The following is a 13,221-nucleotide window of genomic DNA, read 5'->3' as shown; positions in this document are numbered from 1 at the left end:
CTTGGGAGCTAAATTTTTTGGTCGGTGTACAAAAAGAACATTTGAAAGTTGAATCCAAATTTGAACACCACGCCAAACCTAGTCAGCTGCTTATTACCTGTATCTATATGCATAAAAATATGTGATTATTATGTCTACGAAATTTTGAACTCCCATTAATATATAGATTGGTCTGATATGAAGTAAAAGACAAATGCCCAAAGGAAACCAGATATTGAAAATAGCATTGTCATCAAATTCCAACCTAATTTTTGTAGTCAAACTAAATCAATTATCTTGGTCAATCCAACCCAAATACTTAAAATTGGATGGACTAATTTAATTGATCCATTGTATATGTTTCTATTTTAGGAATTCATAAAATTCCAACCTACTTTTTTTAGTCAAACTAAATCAATTATCTTGGTCAATCCAACCCAAATAGTTAAAATTAGATGTACCAATTTAATTGATCCATTGTATATGTTTCTATTTGAGGAATGTTTTTATACATTGGAAATAAAAATATTGAAATTAAAACCATAATTCAAAAAAATATATATGTATTTTTGCTACTGAATTATCCCAATAAAAATTTACTTTTTGCAAAATTTCTATCTTGTGTACATTTATGTTTTTAACACCTCATATTCACATATCTTTTATTGCATTCCAAATCCAATGACCGATACAAATTGAAGCTACAAAACTATTTAAAAAAAAAAAAAGACCAAAATTTAAAAGTATTTATAAACTCCCTTTCTACGTCTCAAGTTGTAATTAGAAAAAAAAGAAAAAAAGAAAATTATATTCAAATCAAACATATAATAAGTAAACATTCATTTTCATTGTTAAAAAAAGAAAAAAGAAAAAGAACAATTACAAACGAGGATCGAAGAAAATGCAAATCTTTAGTTTTTACCGGATCGGATCTATCTATCTATCTATCTATTTATCTTGATATCTACCTATATAGAACCTATCCAATCAATTTATATTTATTTATTGTTATCATACATATGAGGAATTAATAAAGAAAGAAAATTATGCTTGTTCTGGAGCATAGCTGTCAGCAGCCCAGCATGAACACGTGCGCATTGTGATGGGAGTGATTAGCGTTGTATGAGGTACTGATCAACACACGTGCGTCTGAGGTAACAATCCAGTATCCACGGCGGTTGGACGTACACTCAAATTGCAGCGTGCTCAGCCCTTCGCCTCCCGTTCCACACGCCCTTCAATTTATTATTCTCTCATGGCTTTTAATTTTTATTTTAAACACCTCTCAAAGTGTATTAATATAATATATCTGAAATCTTTGAAAATTTAATGATTATGTACCATCAACTATACCCATCCCCTCTACTTCATAAATACATAAAGAAATAAAAAAAATTTCAAATGTGGATGTGAAATAAAGTATTAATTTGCATGCTTTCCATGTATTCATATCAAATATCAGCAAAATAAAACACCTTATTTGACTTGAGTCCTCCTGCTTTGAGGTTGTTTTCTGTATTTTATGCTTTTTTCTTTTTCTTTTTTTCGTGGTGTTTTCCTTAACATATCATATGAGGTACTGCATGCATGTCTTCAAACACATAATATATATATATATATATATATATATATATATATGTATGTTTACACGCGCATAGCACAAGAATAATTTAGATGATTTCTTGAGGCTCTCATACATAGTTTTTTGCAATTTTCAAGAGATTTTTTCAGTAGAGAAATTATTTTTTATTTTTTATTTTTGGTTCTCCATCGTGGGAGAAAAACGGTGTCTTAAGATAGAAAGCATCAATTGAAAGTCTAGATGCTATAATTAACTCTAATAAATATATAAGGTAAATAAGTTACACACAAATATATAAAGGCCAAAAAAAAAACCAAAAGAAAAACCTTTTATTTATTTGTCCTAATATACAAATTATTGCTTTATTATTGGCTGACTACAAGTTGATGATATCTAAAATCCCATGTAATCTCTTATACCATTCAAACATTAATTAACGAAACAATAATGTCTTATTTTTCTATCTATATTTGTCCTTACAAATAACAATAATTGTTTGTTGCAGAATAATCAATGATTTAACTAATCGAATTTAATTTGACCAAGTATACATATAGGGGGATATAAAAAAAAAAAAAAAAAACAACAATGCTTTGTTTTATCAAATGATGATGTATCATAATTTGAAATGGATTGCATTTATTTTCACTTCATTTATTTATATTAATCTTTCAATTCATGGAATATAAACATATCATTATGCTTGATGAAAAAATGAATAGGAAATCTATTCTAAAATCTACGAGAGTACAGTAATAAATATTGACTTTAAATTACTTTTTTTTTTTTTTTCTTTAGGATGGAAATTACTTGAAATGGCTTTAACTGTTAACATACCCTATAAATAATATCTCATATATATATACATCATTAATCTCTAATAAATTTTTTTTATTAAATTAAACTTCATATTTAATGATTATTAAATCATATTAAACATTATGAATTAAAATTAAAAAAATATTTAATTAGTTTAATAATATATTAAAATTCTAAAAACTTCATAAATTTTGATAATTAATAAATATAAATATAAATTTAATTTTTGATATGATTCAGAAATTGAAAAATAATATCTTATATTAATCTTCTCATATTAAGCATTTTATTTGAACTTTGTTATATATATATATATATATATATATACTTTCAAAAAACAAAAAAAGTGGGCTTCAAGATGGAATTTATCCACCCATGAACTGCTTGGGTGAGCTATCTGGTCCCCCTTAACTATTCTACATGGCATCTAATCATAAGGCACAAATGAAATTTGTCATGTTGGAATCCACAATCTTAGACTTACAATGTTATAATATGATAGCTTTCTTTCATTTGATATACTCTTTAAGTATATCTCATATATATATATATATATATATATTATACAAAGTCAAAAAAAAAAAAATCTTATTTATTTATCTATTGCTATGAAAAAAAAAAAAAAAAAAAGCAAGAAAGAAAAATCTCATGTATGTATATATTGGTTAGTCACAGCTGGCTATGTTCACATTCTCAGCATCCCCATTGTTAAAATTCTAATCAAATTGTAATTACTTATTGATTTATTTACTTTGTTGATGATTGTTTGCCAGTGAAAGCTTGGAAATGACAATTGAAATCCAAAGTGCTTTTGGATTGACCCTCCAAATACAACTTTGCAGAAACTCCCCGTGCTGTGTGTCCACTCTCATTCCAGTCTCTTCCTTCCTACTAATAAACAAAATAAACATAATTCACCAAAAAACAAAATAAACATATATAAATTAGGTTGGGAGTTTTTTTTTTTTTTTTGGCGGATGAATAATTAGGGTTTGGAGTTAGGGTTTAGACTAGACTCGGGTTTATCTTATTGAAAGAGCCAAAAAAACCAAAAAAGATTTAGGAGTGGGTCCCACATGAAGATACGGTCATGGGTTTGGAGCGACGCCTGGGCCGGTCAATGCGGAGGGTAGTGAGCCCAAGGATTGAGATTGATGCTTATATTTCTAGATATGCACCACCCTCGTCTCTTCCACGCGCTCCTTCATTGGCCTTGTGGGACCCACCGGATTGGCGACCTGGCGTTCTCTTCACGATACTAGAGCTTTGCTCGCTGGAATAGCGCGTGGTAAAGAGGGAGGTGGATGTCGCAGGTAGGGGACGCAGTGCCCCGCAATTCGTGCGCTTCGCTTTCTTTAAGAGAAACGATGCACCGACTCACTGTCATGGCACGTGCTCACGTGACTCCTTAATCCCTCTCTTATTCCCTCTTTCTCTCTCTCTCTCTCTACACTACCTTTTGGTTAATTACTATAATGAGATGTGATTTGAGCACCCTTTTTGAGAATTTTAGACTGAGGGACACCGTACTCGTTCAAAATGACTAAATTACCAATGCCCTTTAAACTCTATCCAAATACAACCCCCCCCCCCCCCCCCCAAAAAAAAAAGAAAAAAGAAAAGAAAAGAAAAGAAAAACTCTATTTTATCCTAATTATTATCAAAATTTTGCAATTATAGGTTGAAATAAAATTTTGATACTTTTATGTGGGATTTTTCATTTTTGGTAAATATTTTTTTTATTTGGGATTTGTAGAAGTCTTATACTTGAGTAATTGGTTACAAAATTCACTTTTTTTTTTTTTTTTAACCAAGCTGATTCTTTTTTTTTTTTTTTTTTGGGTGTAGATAAATATGGTTTTTATATACTGTGTCTACATCATCACTCACTAGGAAAAGGAACAAAAGTGACATAAAAGGTTAAGGTTGGAAAAAAACAAATAAATAATAGTGGTTATTTATTATTGTTTTTCTTTGAACGGGGTAAAGATGATATGATGTAAAACAATGAAAGAATAGTGAATGAGGTATCCATTTGAGCAAATGAAACTAACATGGTAATCAAAAAAGAGTAATTCAAGTAGAACCTAATATACGAATTAATTTTTAATTTTTACTCTTTTTTTTTTTTTTTCCTGAATTCAAGGGCAAATCTGAATTTTCAATTGCCTTGGTTGTGAAGCTAAGTTAGGAAACTAACAGATAGAAGGGTGCTCAAAAATATGTGTACACCCTTTATACTCTGAATCGTACAAAAATTACTATGATTACTCTAACTTAGTTTCCCTTATAAAAAAATACAATCTGACATGACAAACAATATCAAATTCCCTAAAAAAATATTAGTCCAAATCTAAACTTCAGTATACACCCTATCACTTTTGACTGGTAAAGATTCTGCGCCTTACCAATTGTTTTAGTAATCCTTCAACCTTTGATGTTAAGAAATCCATATTAAGGATTGTTTTGTAACTTTAAAATGAGTCAGAGTTATTTTTTATTTATTTTTTTTATTCTTATGAATCAGATGAGTCAGATTTATTGCATCTAAATATAGGAAAAAAGTTGGGTAATCGAATAACCATGACTTTTTTGGGTATCCCATTTGACAGAGAAAATAATAAAAAAACTGTATTTTCGGACTATTCTTTGCCCTAGTTTTGAGCCCAGCTCCAACTTGCAAGCTTGAAGAAAAATTTACTGCACCAAAGTATCTATTTTCCATGATCAATTATGTGCAATGTAAATTTAATGGGTTCAATAATAAATACTTACGTACAATATAAATTTAATGATATAATCATATACAATATCAAAATGCAGGATATGGACTTTATCGAATATTATGAATGATTCATTGCCTATTTACCCTTGTAACTATTATATGTAAGTAATTTTTACATGTATTGGCGTTCACCATTGGTGTACTTTATACAATGGGAAACTACCAGTCAAAAGATTGTTGCCGCTTAAGAACATGATTTAAAGTAAATTTGCAGTGCAGCCGAAAATAATAAAAAAAATAAACTTGATCTTTTGTGATGTCTAGTTGTCTACTACTAACTCTTAAAAATAGCTTTTTGAAGAAATTTTGTTTGCCGGTAATAATGCACTTTGTTTGCTTTTTTGTTTCTCTTACCTCCTTTTTTTTTTTTTTTTTGGTTGCTCACTTAATTTCTACCAATACAATAAATGATGCAATGATAGGCATATAATTTTGACCTAATACTAGAAAAGTGAGATATGATGCTGAAATGGAGTTGGGGTGTGATATAGTATCATTTTCAAAAGAGATGTATATTATTTTTGATAAAAGGGAAAGATGCATTGAAAACACCCACCAAGGCCATTGAAGCAAAGCAAATCTGAGAGAAACTTTTGGAAAACTACTTGAAAAGCACAAGGAAAGCAATTGCCTAAGCCTACTCTTTGCACTTCAACAGGAATGTTCTTTCTTTTTCAGATTTTTTTTTTTTTCTCTTATACAAAATTAGCTACCAAGGAAAGCACAAAAGAAAGCATAGTGGCTTTGACCCATTCACCCAAACGAGGGTTTATATGGGCATGGCACCCCCAAAAAAAAAACAAAAAATATATATATATATATATATCAGGTCAAAGGGAAGAAAACCAAACCTAACAATGGCTAAACCAACCCTACACAGCTACAGAGACAAACTTCTAACAGAAGGGTAAAATGGTGAATTGATTAATAAAGACCAGGACTTTGTTTTTTTTAGCTTTTTTGTTTTAGCTATCCTTTCTTACATTTGTGCTTTGCAAAATGCAAGAGACAGAGAAAGAAGATAAAAGCTGTCCCCACTGTTTTTCCATGGTTAAATACTTATTGCTACAACATCAAAAAACCAAATATCCACCACCCCCCATTTCTCCTTTCTTTCTTTTCTCTTTTTTTTTTTTTATTTATTTTTTTTAAATTTTTTTTTTTTTTACCTTCCCTCTGTCAAGGTTACCAAACCAGATTACTTGGGACCAACAAAAGAATAGTAGACTCACACAGAGAAAGAGAGAGAGACGGAGAGATGCAAGCCAAAAAGAATAAAATATGTGATAAAAAGAGAGACAAACAAAGGGTGATGAAGAAAGGGTCTCCTTTGTGGTGGTTAAGCAGTGTGGAGTTGCTAAAGAAGATAAAAAAAAGTTTAGGTTAGAATTGGCTAGCTAGAGTTTGTTTGTTTGGTTTTTTTTTCTTTTCTTTTTTTTCTTTTTGTCTTCCAGAGAAAACCGAGAGTAGAGAAGGTAGAAGAAGAGGAAAAAGAAAGAAAGAGTGGAGGGTGGTCTAAATTTGTCCAAGTGAAACAAAGGAAAAAAAAAAAAAAGAAGGCCATAGAGAGAGAGAGAGAGAGAGAGAGAGAGACAAAGGTGAAAGAGAGAAAGAGATGGTGGGCTCAGGAGCATCAGATAGAAGCAAAGAAGCTGTTGGGATGATGGCCCTTCATGAGGCCCTCAGAAGCGTCTGTCTCAACACAGACTGGACTTACTCTGTCTTCTGGACCATCCGTCCTAGACCGTATGTCTCTCTCTCTGTCTCGCTCTTTCTCTTTCTCTCTCTTTGTTTAATTTCTCTGTCTTCCTCTCTCTTTCTCTTTCTCTCTGTGTACTAGCTTTGGGGATGCTTTGTTTTTAAAGCTGTTTCCTTAAATGGGTAATCTTCCGTTTCATATTTTGCAGACGAGTCAGAGGTGGTAATGGCTGCAAGGTTGGAGATGACAACGGCAGCTTGTAAGTGTGGTTTTCTTTTTTGAAAATTTTTAGAGAGAAACTGAAAAAAAGTAGTATTCTTTGAATTACTAAGTCAACTTAATTACCGCTGCAATTCCATTCTTCTGTATCATTTCTTCTTCTTTTAAAGCGGAGGCAAAGAAAAAAAAAATGACACAGTGAACTAGTTTATGAATTAGAAATTTAATAAACGTTATACAAGTAAATAATGTTTGGTTCAATTTGTTGATTTGGGTATTGTTTGAATAACAAACTGATTTATGTTGCTTCTCTGTGTATGAATTATTTTTGTTCATGTGAAGGATGTTGATGTGGGAAGATGGATTTTGCCGAGGAAGAGTTTCAGATTGTCTGGAAGAAATTGATGGAGAGGATCCTGTCAGAAAAGCCTTCAGCAAGATGTCCATTCAATTGTATAATTATGGAGAAGGGTGGGTGCTGGGTAGGTGTTTTTTGGTTGTGGATTCATTTCTCTCTCTCTCTCTCTCTCTCTCTCTCTCTCTCTCTGTCTTTCACTTGTCTCTCAGTCTCAGTCTCAGTCTCTCTCTTGCTGTCTCTGCCTCTAAATAAAAATCATATATGATAGAAAAGCATTATTAAGAGAAATTTGTTTTATATATGTTGCACTGATTGTGGATGAAATTTGGTATAACTGTATAAGCAGGTTGATGGGGAAGGTTGCATCTGATAAGTGCCACAAATGGGTCTTTAAAGAACCAACAGAATGTGAACCAAATATTTCCAACTACTGGCAAAGTTCTTTTGATGCTGTATGTGATTAATAAAATCTAATTATTATTATTGTTATTTTCTTTTATTTTTTCTCCAACTTTTTCTCTCTCTGGGACTCAGTGTCTTTCACCAGTACATAATTTAGCATAAATATTGTCCTGCTGGTTTGATGGTACTTCATTATTGATTGATTGTGACTGCCCTTTACTTTGATGCTTTTATCTACTGCAGCTTCCTCCTGAATGGACTGATCAGTTTGAATCAGGCATCCAGGTAAAGAAAGATCATACATGGTTAATCTTTCTATTGTTAGCCGAGTGTTGTTTAGATTCTCTTTTTGAAGTTTTTCAGTTAATTATACTGTTCATTACTTTAATCAGACAATTGCAGTAATTCAAGCGGGCCATGGTCTTCTACAGTTGGGTTCCTGCAAGATTGTGAGTTGAAAATTCTTCCTTTTTATTGTTCTGTCTGTATTCTTATGTATGTATTTATGTGTGGTTATTATGAGTATGTGGTAGCAGCGTTTGCAAACTTTGCTTGAGCTGTTAATTTGTTGAATAGCTTTGATCTTATATTGCGAATTATGTAACATCCTCAGATACCTGAAGACCTTCATTTTGTGCTTAGAATGAGGCATACCTTTGAATCTCTTGGTTACCAATCTGGTTTCTACCTTTCCCAGCTCTTTTCTTCAACCAGAAATACTTCCTCATCCACCTCGATTCCTTCAAAGCAATCCGCCATTTCAATCCGGCCTCCTCCTCCACTGTTTAATTGGCAACAAAGGCCACTTCCATCTTCAACATCTATGCTTCCTTCACCAAACTTTCAAAACTCAGCCAGACTTGCATATCCACAAACCAAAGATGAGACACATATGTTTCTACTGCCTCATTCGTCTGAGCACCGAGTTGAAGATATGATGGGTGAGCACGAAAACGACATCAAATGGCCTAATGGTCTTACTTTCTTCAATGCTCTCACCGGACGTGCAGACTATGCAAAGCTTTTGTTCAACCCTGAGAGCTTGGGTAACAAACCGGATCAGAATCACCACCCTCTCACCCCTAATGCCAATTCAGATTCTTCGAATATGCATAATGCCGCCGCCGGTGGTGCAAATCCTAATGAGTTCTTGAGCTTGGACAGCCATACAGATAATGGTGCAAGGAAGATGGAAAACAAGTTCAAGAGGAGCTTTACTTTGCCAGCAAGAATGACTCCTTCGTCTTCGTCAACTTCGGTCGACCATCACCAGCACCAACCGGTGGAGTATAGAAATTCCGAGGCAGGGATGTACTCTGATGTCATGGAGACCTTCTTGGAGTGAAATGGGGAGAGTAATATTTGTATTGGAAGGCAAGGGTTGGGAAGGTTGTATCTAGGCAAAGATTTTCTGTTCCTTTGCAGCTAATAGTTTCCCGTGTTTTTTTTTTTTTTTTTTTTCATGTTCTTTTATATATTTTGTGTTTCTTTGCTCTAGTTGATGAGACTTTAATGATTATTTGTTTTCTTGTAGTTCATTCTTTCCTAAACATTTCTCACTTGCTGCCACAAAATTCAAGTATTGATGGGAACAATTAGTTAATTTGAACATAAAATACATTTAGGAATATTGCTGTTAAAAGCAAAACGAACTGCATGTTCCAATTTTAATCCAGCTAATAAAATTAGCCGTCTCGATTTCATAGAATAAAATCCAATTCTAAATGCCTCCTTGTGACTTTAAAGGCAAGACCAACTTCTAACTCGTTACTTGAACAAAACCGGTAAATATTATATATAGTTCTCCGTGGATAATGGACAAAATAGATGAGATATTCAATTAAGATTTTTTCCCTTATTGCCCAGATGTGTTTTTTGTACTTCAAAAAGTCCAACGGTTTTAATTAATCAGATGAAGTTTTGAGCTGTCACAGAGTCACAATAATGTTTTACTTGTGAAAATGTCTAGAATACTGGATTAACAACTGGTACCTAATATATCCAGGAGCTATTATACCTGATTAGAAAACAAAACCTACAAGTCTACTGAATCCTAGAAAGTAGAAACCCACAAACCGAAACTTTGAGAAATTCCTAAATATCATATTCCAATCTTCAAACATTGCTGGCCTAACTGCTTCATTATTAAGTGATGGGCCTGCTCCACTCATGAACAGTCACTGTCACATAAAATCACTGTGGGAGCTTATGGATCCAAAGATTTCTTCAACCCGGTCGGATTAATGTTTTCCACTCCTGCGTACCTACATTTGATGATCAGATTTACATTCATTGCCAGACTTATTTGACAATGGATGAACAGGTATAGAATCAATTTTGAACTATATTTTCCTTGTTCAAAGTTTTTTTAAGCATGAAATTAGGTGATATGCTCATGTGCTTTTCACTATACATAATGTAATAGTATTATAATAATAATAATATAGATGGTTTTCCCTTTTTCAAATGTGGGTTATTTTTTATTTTTTTGTTGGTAATCCTTTTTCAAATGTGTTGAAAATTGGAGTCTTACCAGTTTCTCACTCCAAGATTCATGCCCAATGAGCTGATGATCAGTGAGAGACTTTTGATGCTAAGGCCAAACCAAATTCAATGAGCTTAAACATTGTTAAAAAAAAAATAATAATAATAATTAAGAAAAAAGTAAGAACAAGATTTTCCACTATTTTAGTATTGTCAATTACAAATCCTATAAAAGTTCCCTCTGCTACCTTGATCGAACAAAACAATAACAAAAGCATTGTTAAACAAAGCAAACATCTCATCTACTACTACAATCCAACAGCATTTATTGGGCTTTACTTTTTCTCTCATTCTTAAAGAAAAGCCCATTAATTTCGATTCCAAATTCTAACCCGACCGCTGAACCCAAAAAATAAATAAATAAAAAAAATAAAAAAAATTAAAATTAAAAGACAACTATACGCAGAACCTGAAAGAAATTTAAAAAAAAAAAAAAAACCAAAAAAAAAAAAAAAAAACAAGAAGGCAAAATGATTGTAATTATTTAACATTTGGGCGCAAGACTTTTATCTTTATCTTTCCTGGAAGGTTCAATTGCGTGGCATTCTTTACAGGCCGACACAAACCACCGGAAAAGTCTCCGGCCAAGCTGATACCTGACGACCACCTTATTTCTCCTATAATGGTCCTGTTTCTTTTCCGATCTCAATTCCCCATTCCCTTCTACTTTCCTTCTCCTGGAAGTTTCCCGACTCAAAGATGGTACCGGAGTACTTATGAATTGCCATCTCTGAGAAGACCCATATACATGACCCGAAACCCGCTTGTTATTGTTATTATTTCCCATCGTTGTCCTCCCATAATAATAATAATTACCATCGCTATAGCTCGCCCTCGCACTGCTACTGCAGCTGCTGCTCCTGCTGTTGGTGCTATTACTGCGGGATGTCGTGAGTGAGTCCTTGCTGCTGCTGATGCTGCTGTTTCGGCTCCCGAAACATCGAGACTTAGTATCTGTTGTAACAGTAAACCCGTTCCCGTTACCCGGTTGGAATGGAAAAGAATGAGGAAGTAGACGGCCGTTGAAGAACAAATGGTCGGCCGGAGAATCTTTGAAAGGATCGGTGGACGGTGAGTCCGGTGTGATGCATCCGAACTCGAAGCTCGAGTCTTGGTAGTGATCGTCTTCGTCTTGGGTTGGAGTGCTAGGAAATGAGAATGCTTCGCCGGAGGAGCTTTTTCTCCGACGAGTGTTTTCCATGGAGGTTAATGTTGGAGGATTTGGTTGCATGGGATAAATTGTATTTATAGTAAAAGGACTTTGAGTGGTTTAGCAAATTAGCATTTTTTTTTTTTTTCTTTTTCTTTCATATATGTTGATTTGGCATGAGACACATGGAATGCTAAAAAATATAAAAAATAAATTAAAAAAATCACTATTTGAATTTGCTTAAGTTTGGTGATGTAAATGATTGAATCCCTATACTTGGCCAACTCAACCTTAATTTTAACACACACAAGTAGGTGGTGTTTGTAATAATAATAGTCAAGTGTTTCTTTGGGATATTCTAAAAGAAGTTTGTGTGTTGAATGATATATGTTGCTCATGAGTTTCTCTAGCTATCACTACTTTTAGTCAAACTTTATTCCCACAATGTTGCGCAAATGGCCACACCCACATCTAGTTCTATCCCAACCGTTGATTAATTTTATAAGCTCCTTCTTAGATATTAAATACATGTTCCAAACTTTAATTCTTTAATAAGTGGGGGCTTCGTTTAATAATCTCCTTGGGATTGCAATTAATATAAGAGAGAAAAAAAAAAATGATTGTCCTTTATAAGTTATAGTGATCTGCATTCATCACCTTGTCTTCCTGGCAGAGATTTAAGAAAGGTTTAGAAGATATTTAATAGAGATAATTAATAAATATAATTAATAAATATATATTATATACAATCCTTTGTTTATTCCAAGTTCAGTGAATTTCTCTTTAATCTTAGTCCACTTGCTTTTGTTTTGTTTTTGAAGGACACAGCTTCCCAAAAATACTTCTTTCAACATGTATAAAGCTGAGGAAGGAGGGAAGAGCTTTCGACATAGAAAGAGAGGTGGGTCAGGGAATTCATAAATAGTATCATATTTAGGCTGTTTGGGTTTTTACAAAACCAAGAATGATGTGTTCAAGCATATATCTATATATATATATATATATATATATATACATATATAGTTGTTTTCTTATTGGCGATAACAAGCTTTTATGTTGTCCCATTAAAAAGCCTGGTTATGTATAACTAATAAAATATTTTATTCTAAATTATTTGTAATCAAGTGATAATCGGATACATAAACTGTTTGATGCCACTCAATAAATTTTCTCCTCTATATGCACATAAGTATCAATATTTAACAATATATTATTTTCTTTTTGATGAAATTTAACAATAAATCCACATAAGATTTGATTTACCCAAATTTGTTTTCATTATTTCATTAAATTTACATTAAACAATTAATATCAATTTAAATCTTCAAAGCTGATCACTCAAATTTTACTAGGTGTTTGCATTCTAAATAATTTGTAGATGTCCATATCCTATTATCATGATAAAGTATTGATATTCAAAATAATTTGGATGACAACATCTACTAAACTAAAATTAAATAATATATATAATAGAATTATTTTCAATATAATTTTCTTTTTCTGTCTATAATATTGATAATAAAATGAATCTTGGACAAAAATTTATGGATTTATCCTATTATGGATAAAAGTTTTCATATAATATATGTGTAGTTTTTCTTTATATGGTGAAAGCAAAGGCTACAAGGCTCCATAGGGACGACTCATGGGAATTAATGAATGTAGTTTAAGTTTGATATAATTT

General features: G+C 32.4%; 2 protein-coding genes across 4 annotated transcripts; one reads left to right on the top strand and one right to left on the bottom strand.

The window, feature by feature from the left end:
• Positions 1-6,163: 6,163 nt before the first annotated feature.
• Positions 6,164-9,379, top strand: LOC107432509 (protein RICE SALT SENSITIVE 3). 3 transcript variants are annotated; one of them, XM_016043655.4, is made up of 7 exons: positions 6,164-6,911; positions 7,073-7,123; positions 7,426-7,554; positions 7,788-7,893; positions 8,087-8,128; positions 8,236-8,292; positions 8,457-9,379. In XM_016043655.4, exons 1-7 carry the CDS (start codon positions 6,781-6,783, stop codon positions 9,186-9,188), a joined length of 1,248 nt encoding a protein of 415 aa, XP_015899141.3. In that variant the 5' UTR covers positions 6,164-6,780; the 3' UTR covers positions 9,189-9,379. The 3 variants fall into 3 exon arrangements, with proteins under 3 accessions (XP_015899141.3, XP_024935280.3, XP_048321154.2); XM_025079512.3 differs by lacking the exon at positions 6,164-6,911 and having other exon boundaries at positions 7,104-7,123; positions 7,426-7,565; XM_048465197.2 differs by lacking the exon at positions 6,164-6,911 and having other exon boundaries at positions 7,104-7,123; positions 7,426-7,565; positions 7,785-7,893.
• Positions 9,380-10,604: 1,225 nt separating this feature from the next.
• On the bottom strand, positions 10,605-11,700 carry LOC107432463 (uncharacterized). The gene has a single exon (XM_016043613.4). It carries the CDS (start codon positions 11,616-11,618, stop codon positions 10,872-10,874), a length of 747 nt encoding a protein of 248 aa, XP_015899099.3. The 5' UTR covers positions 11,619-11,700; the 3' UTR covers positions 10,605-10,871.
• Positions 11,701-13,221: the final 1,521 nt, after the last annotated feature.

This window comes from Ziziphus jujuba, chromosome 11 (assembly GCF_031755915.1).
Source record: "Ziziphus jujuba cultivar Dongzao chromosome 11, ASM3175591v1".
In the NCBI taxonomy this organism is placed as follows: Eukaryota; Viridiplantae; Streptophyta; class Magnoliopsida; order Rosales; family Rhamnaceae; genus Ziziphus; species Ziziphus jujuba.
The sequence above is the reverse complement of the archived record's forward strand: the minus strand, read 5'-3'. Positions and strand labels throughout refer to the sequence as shown.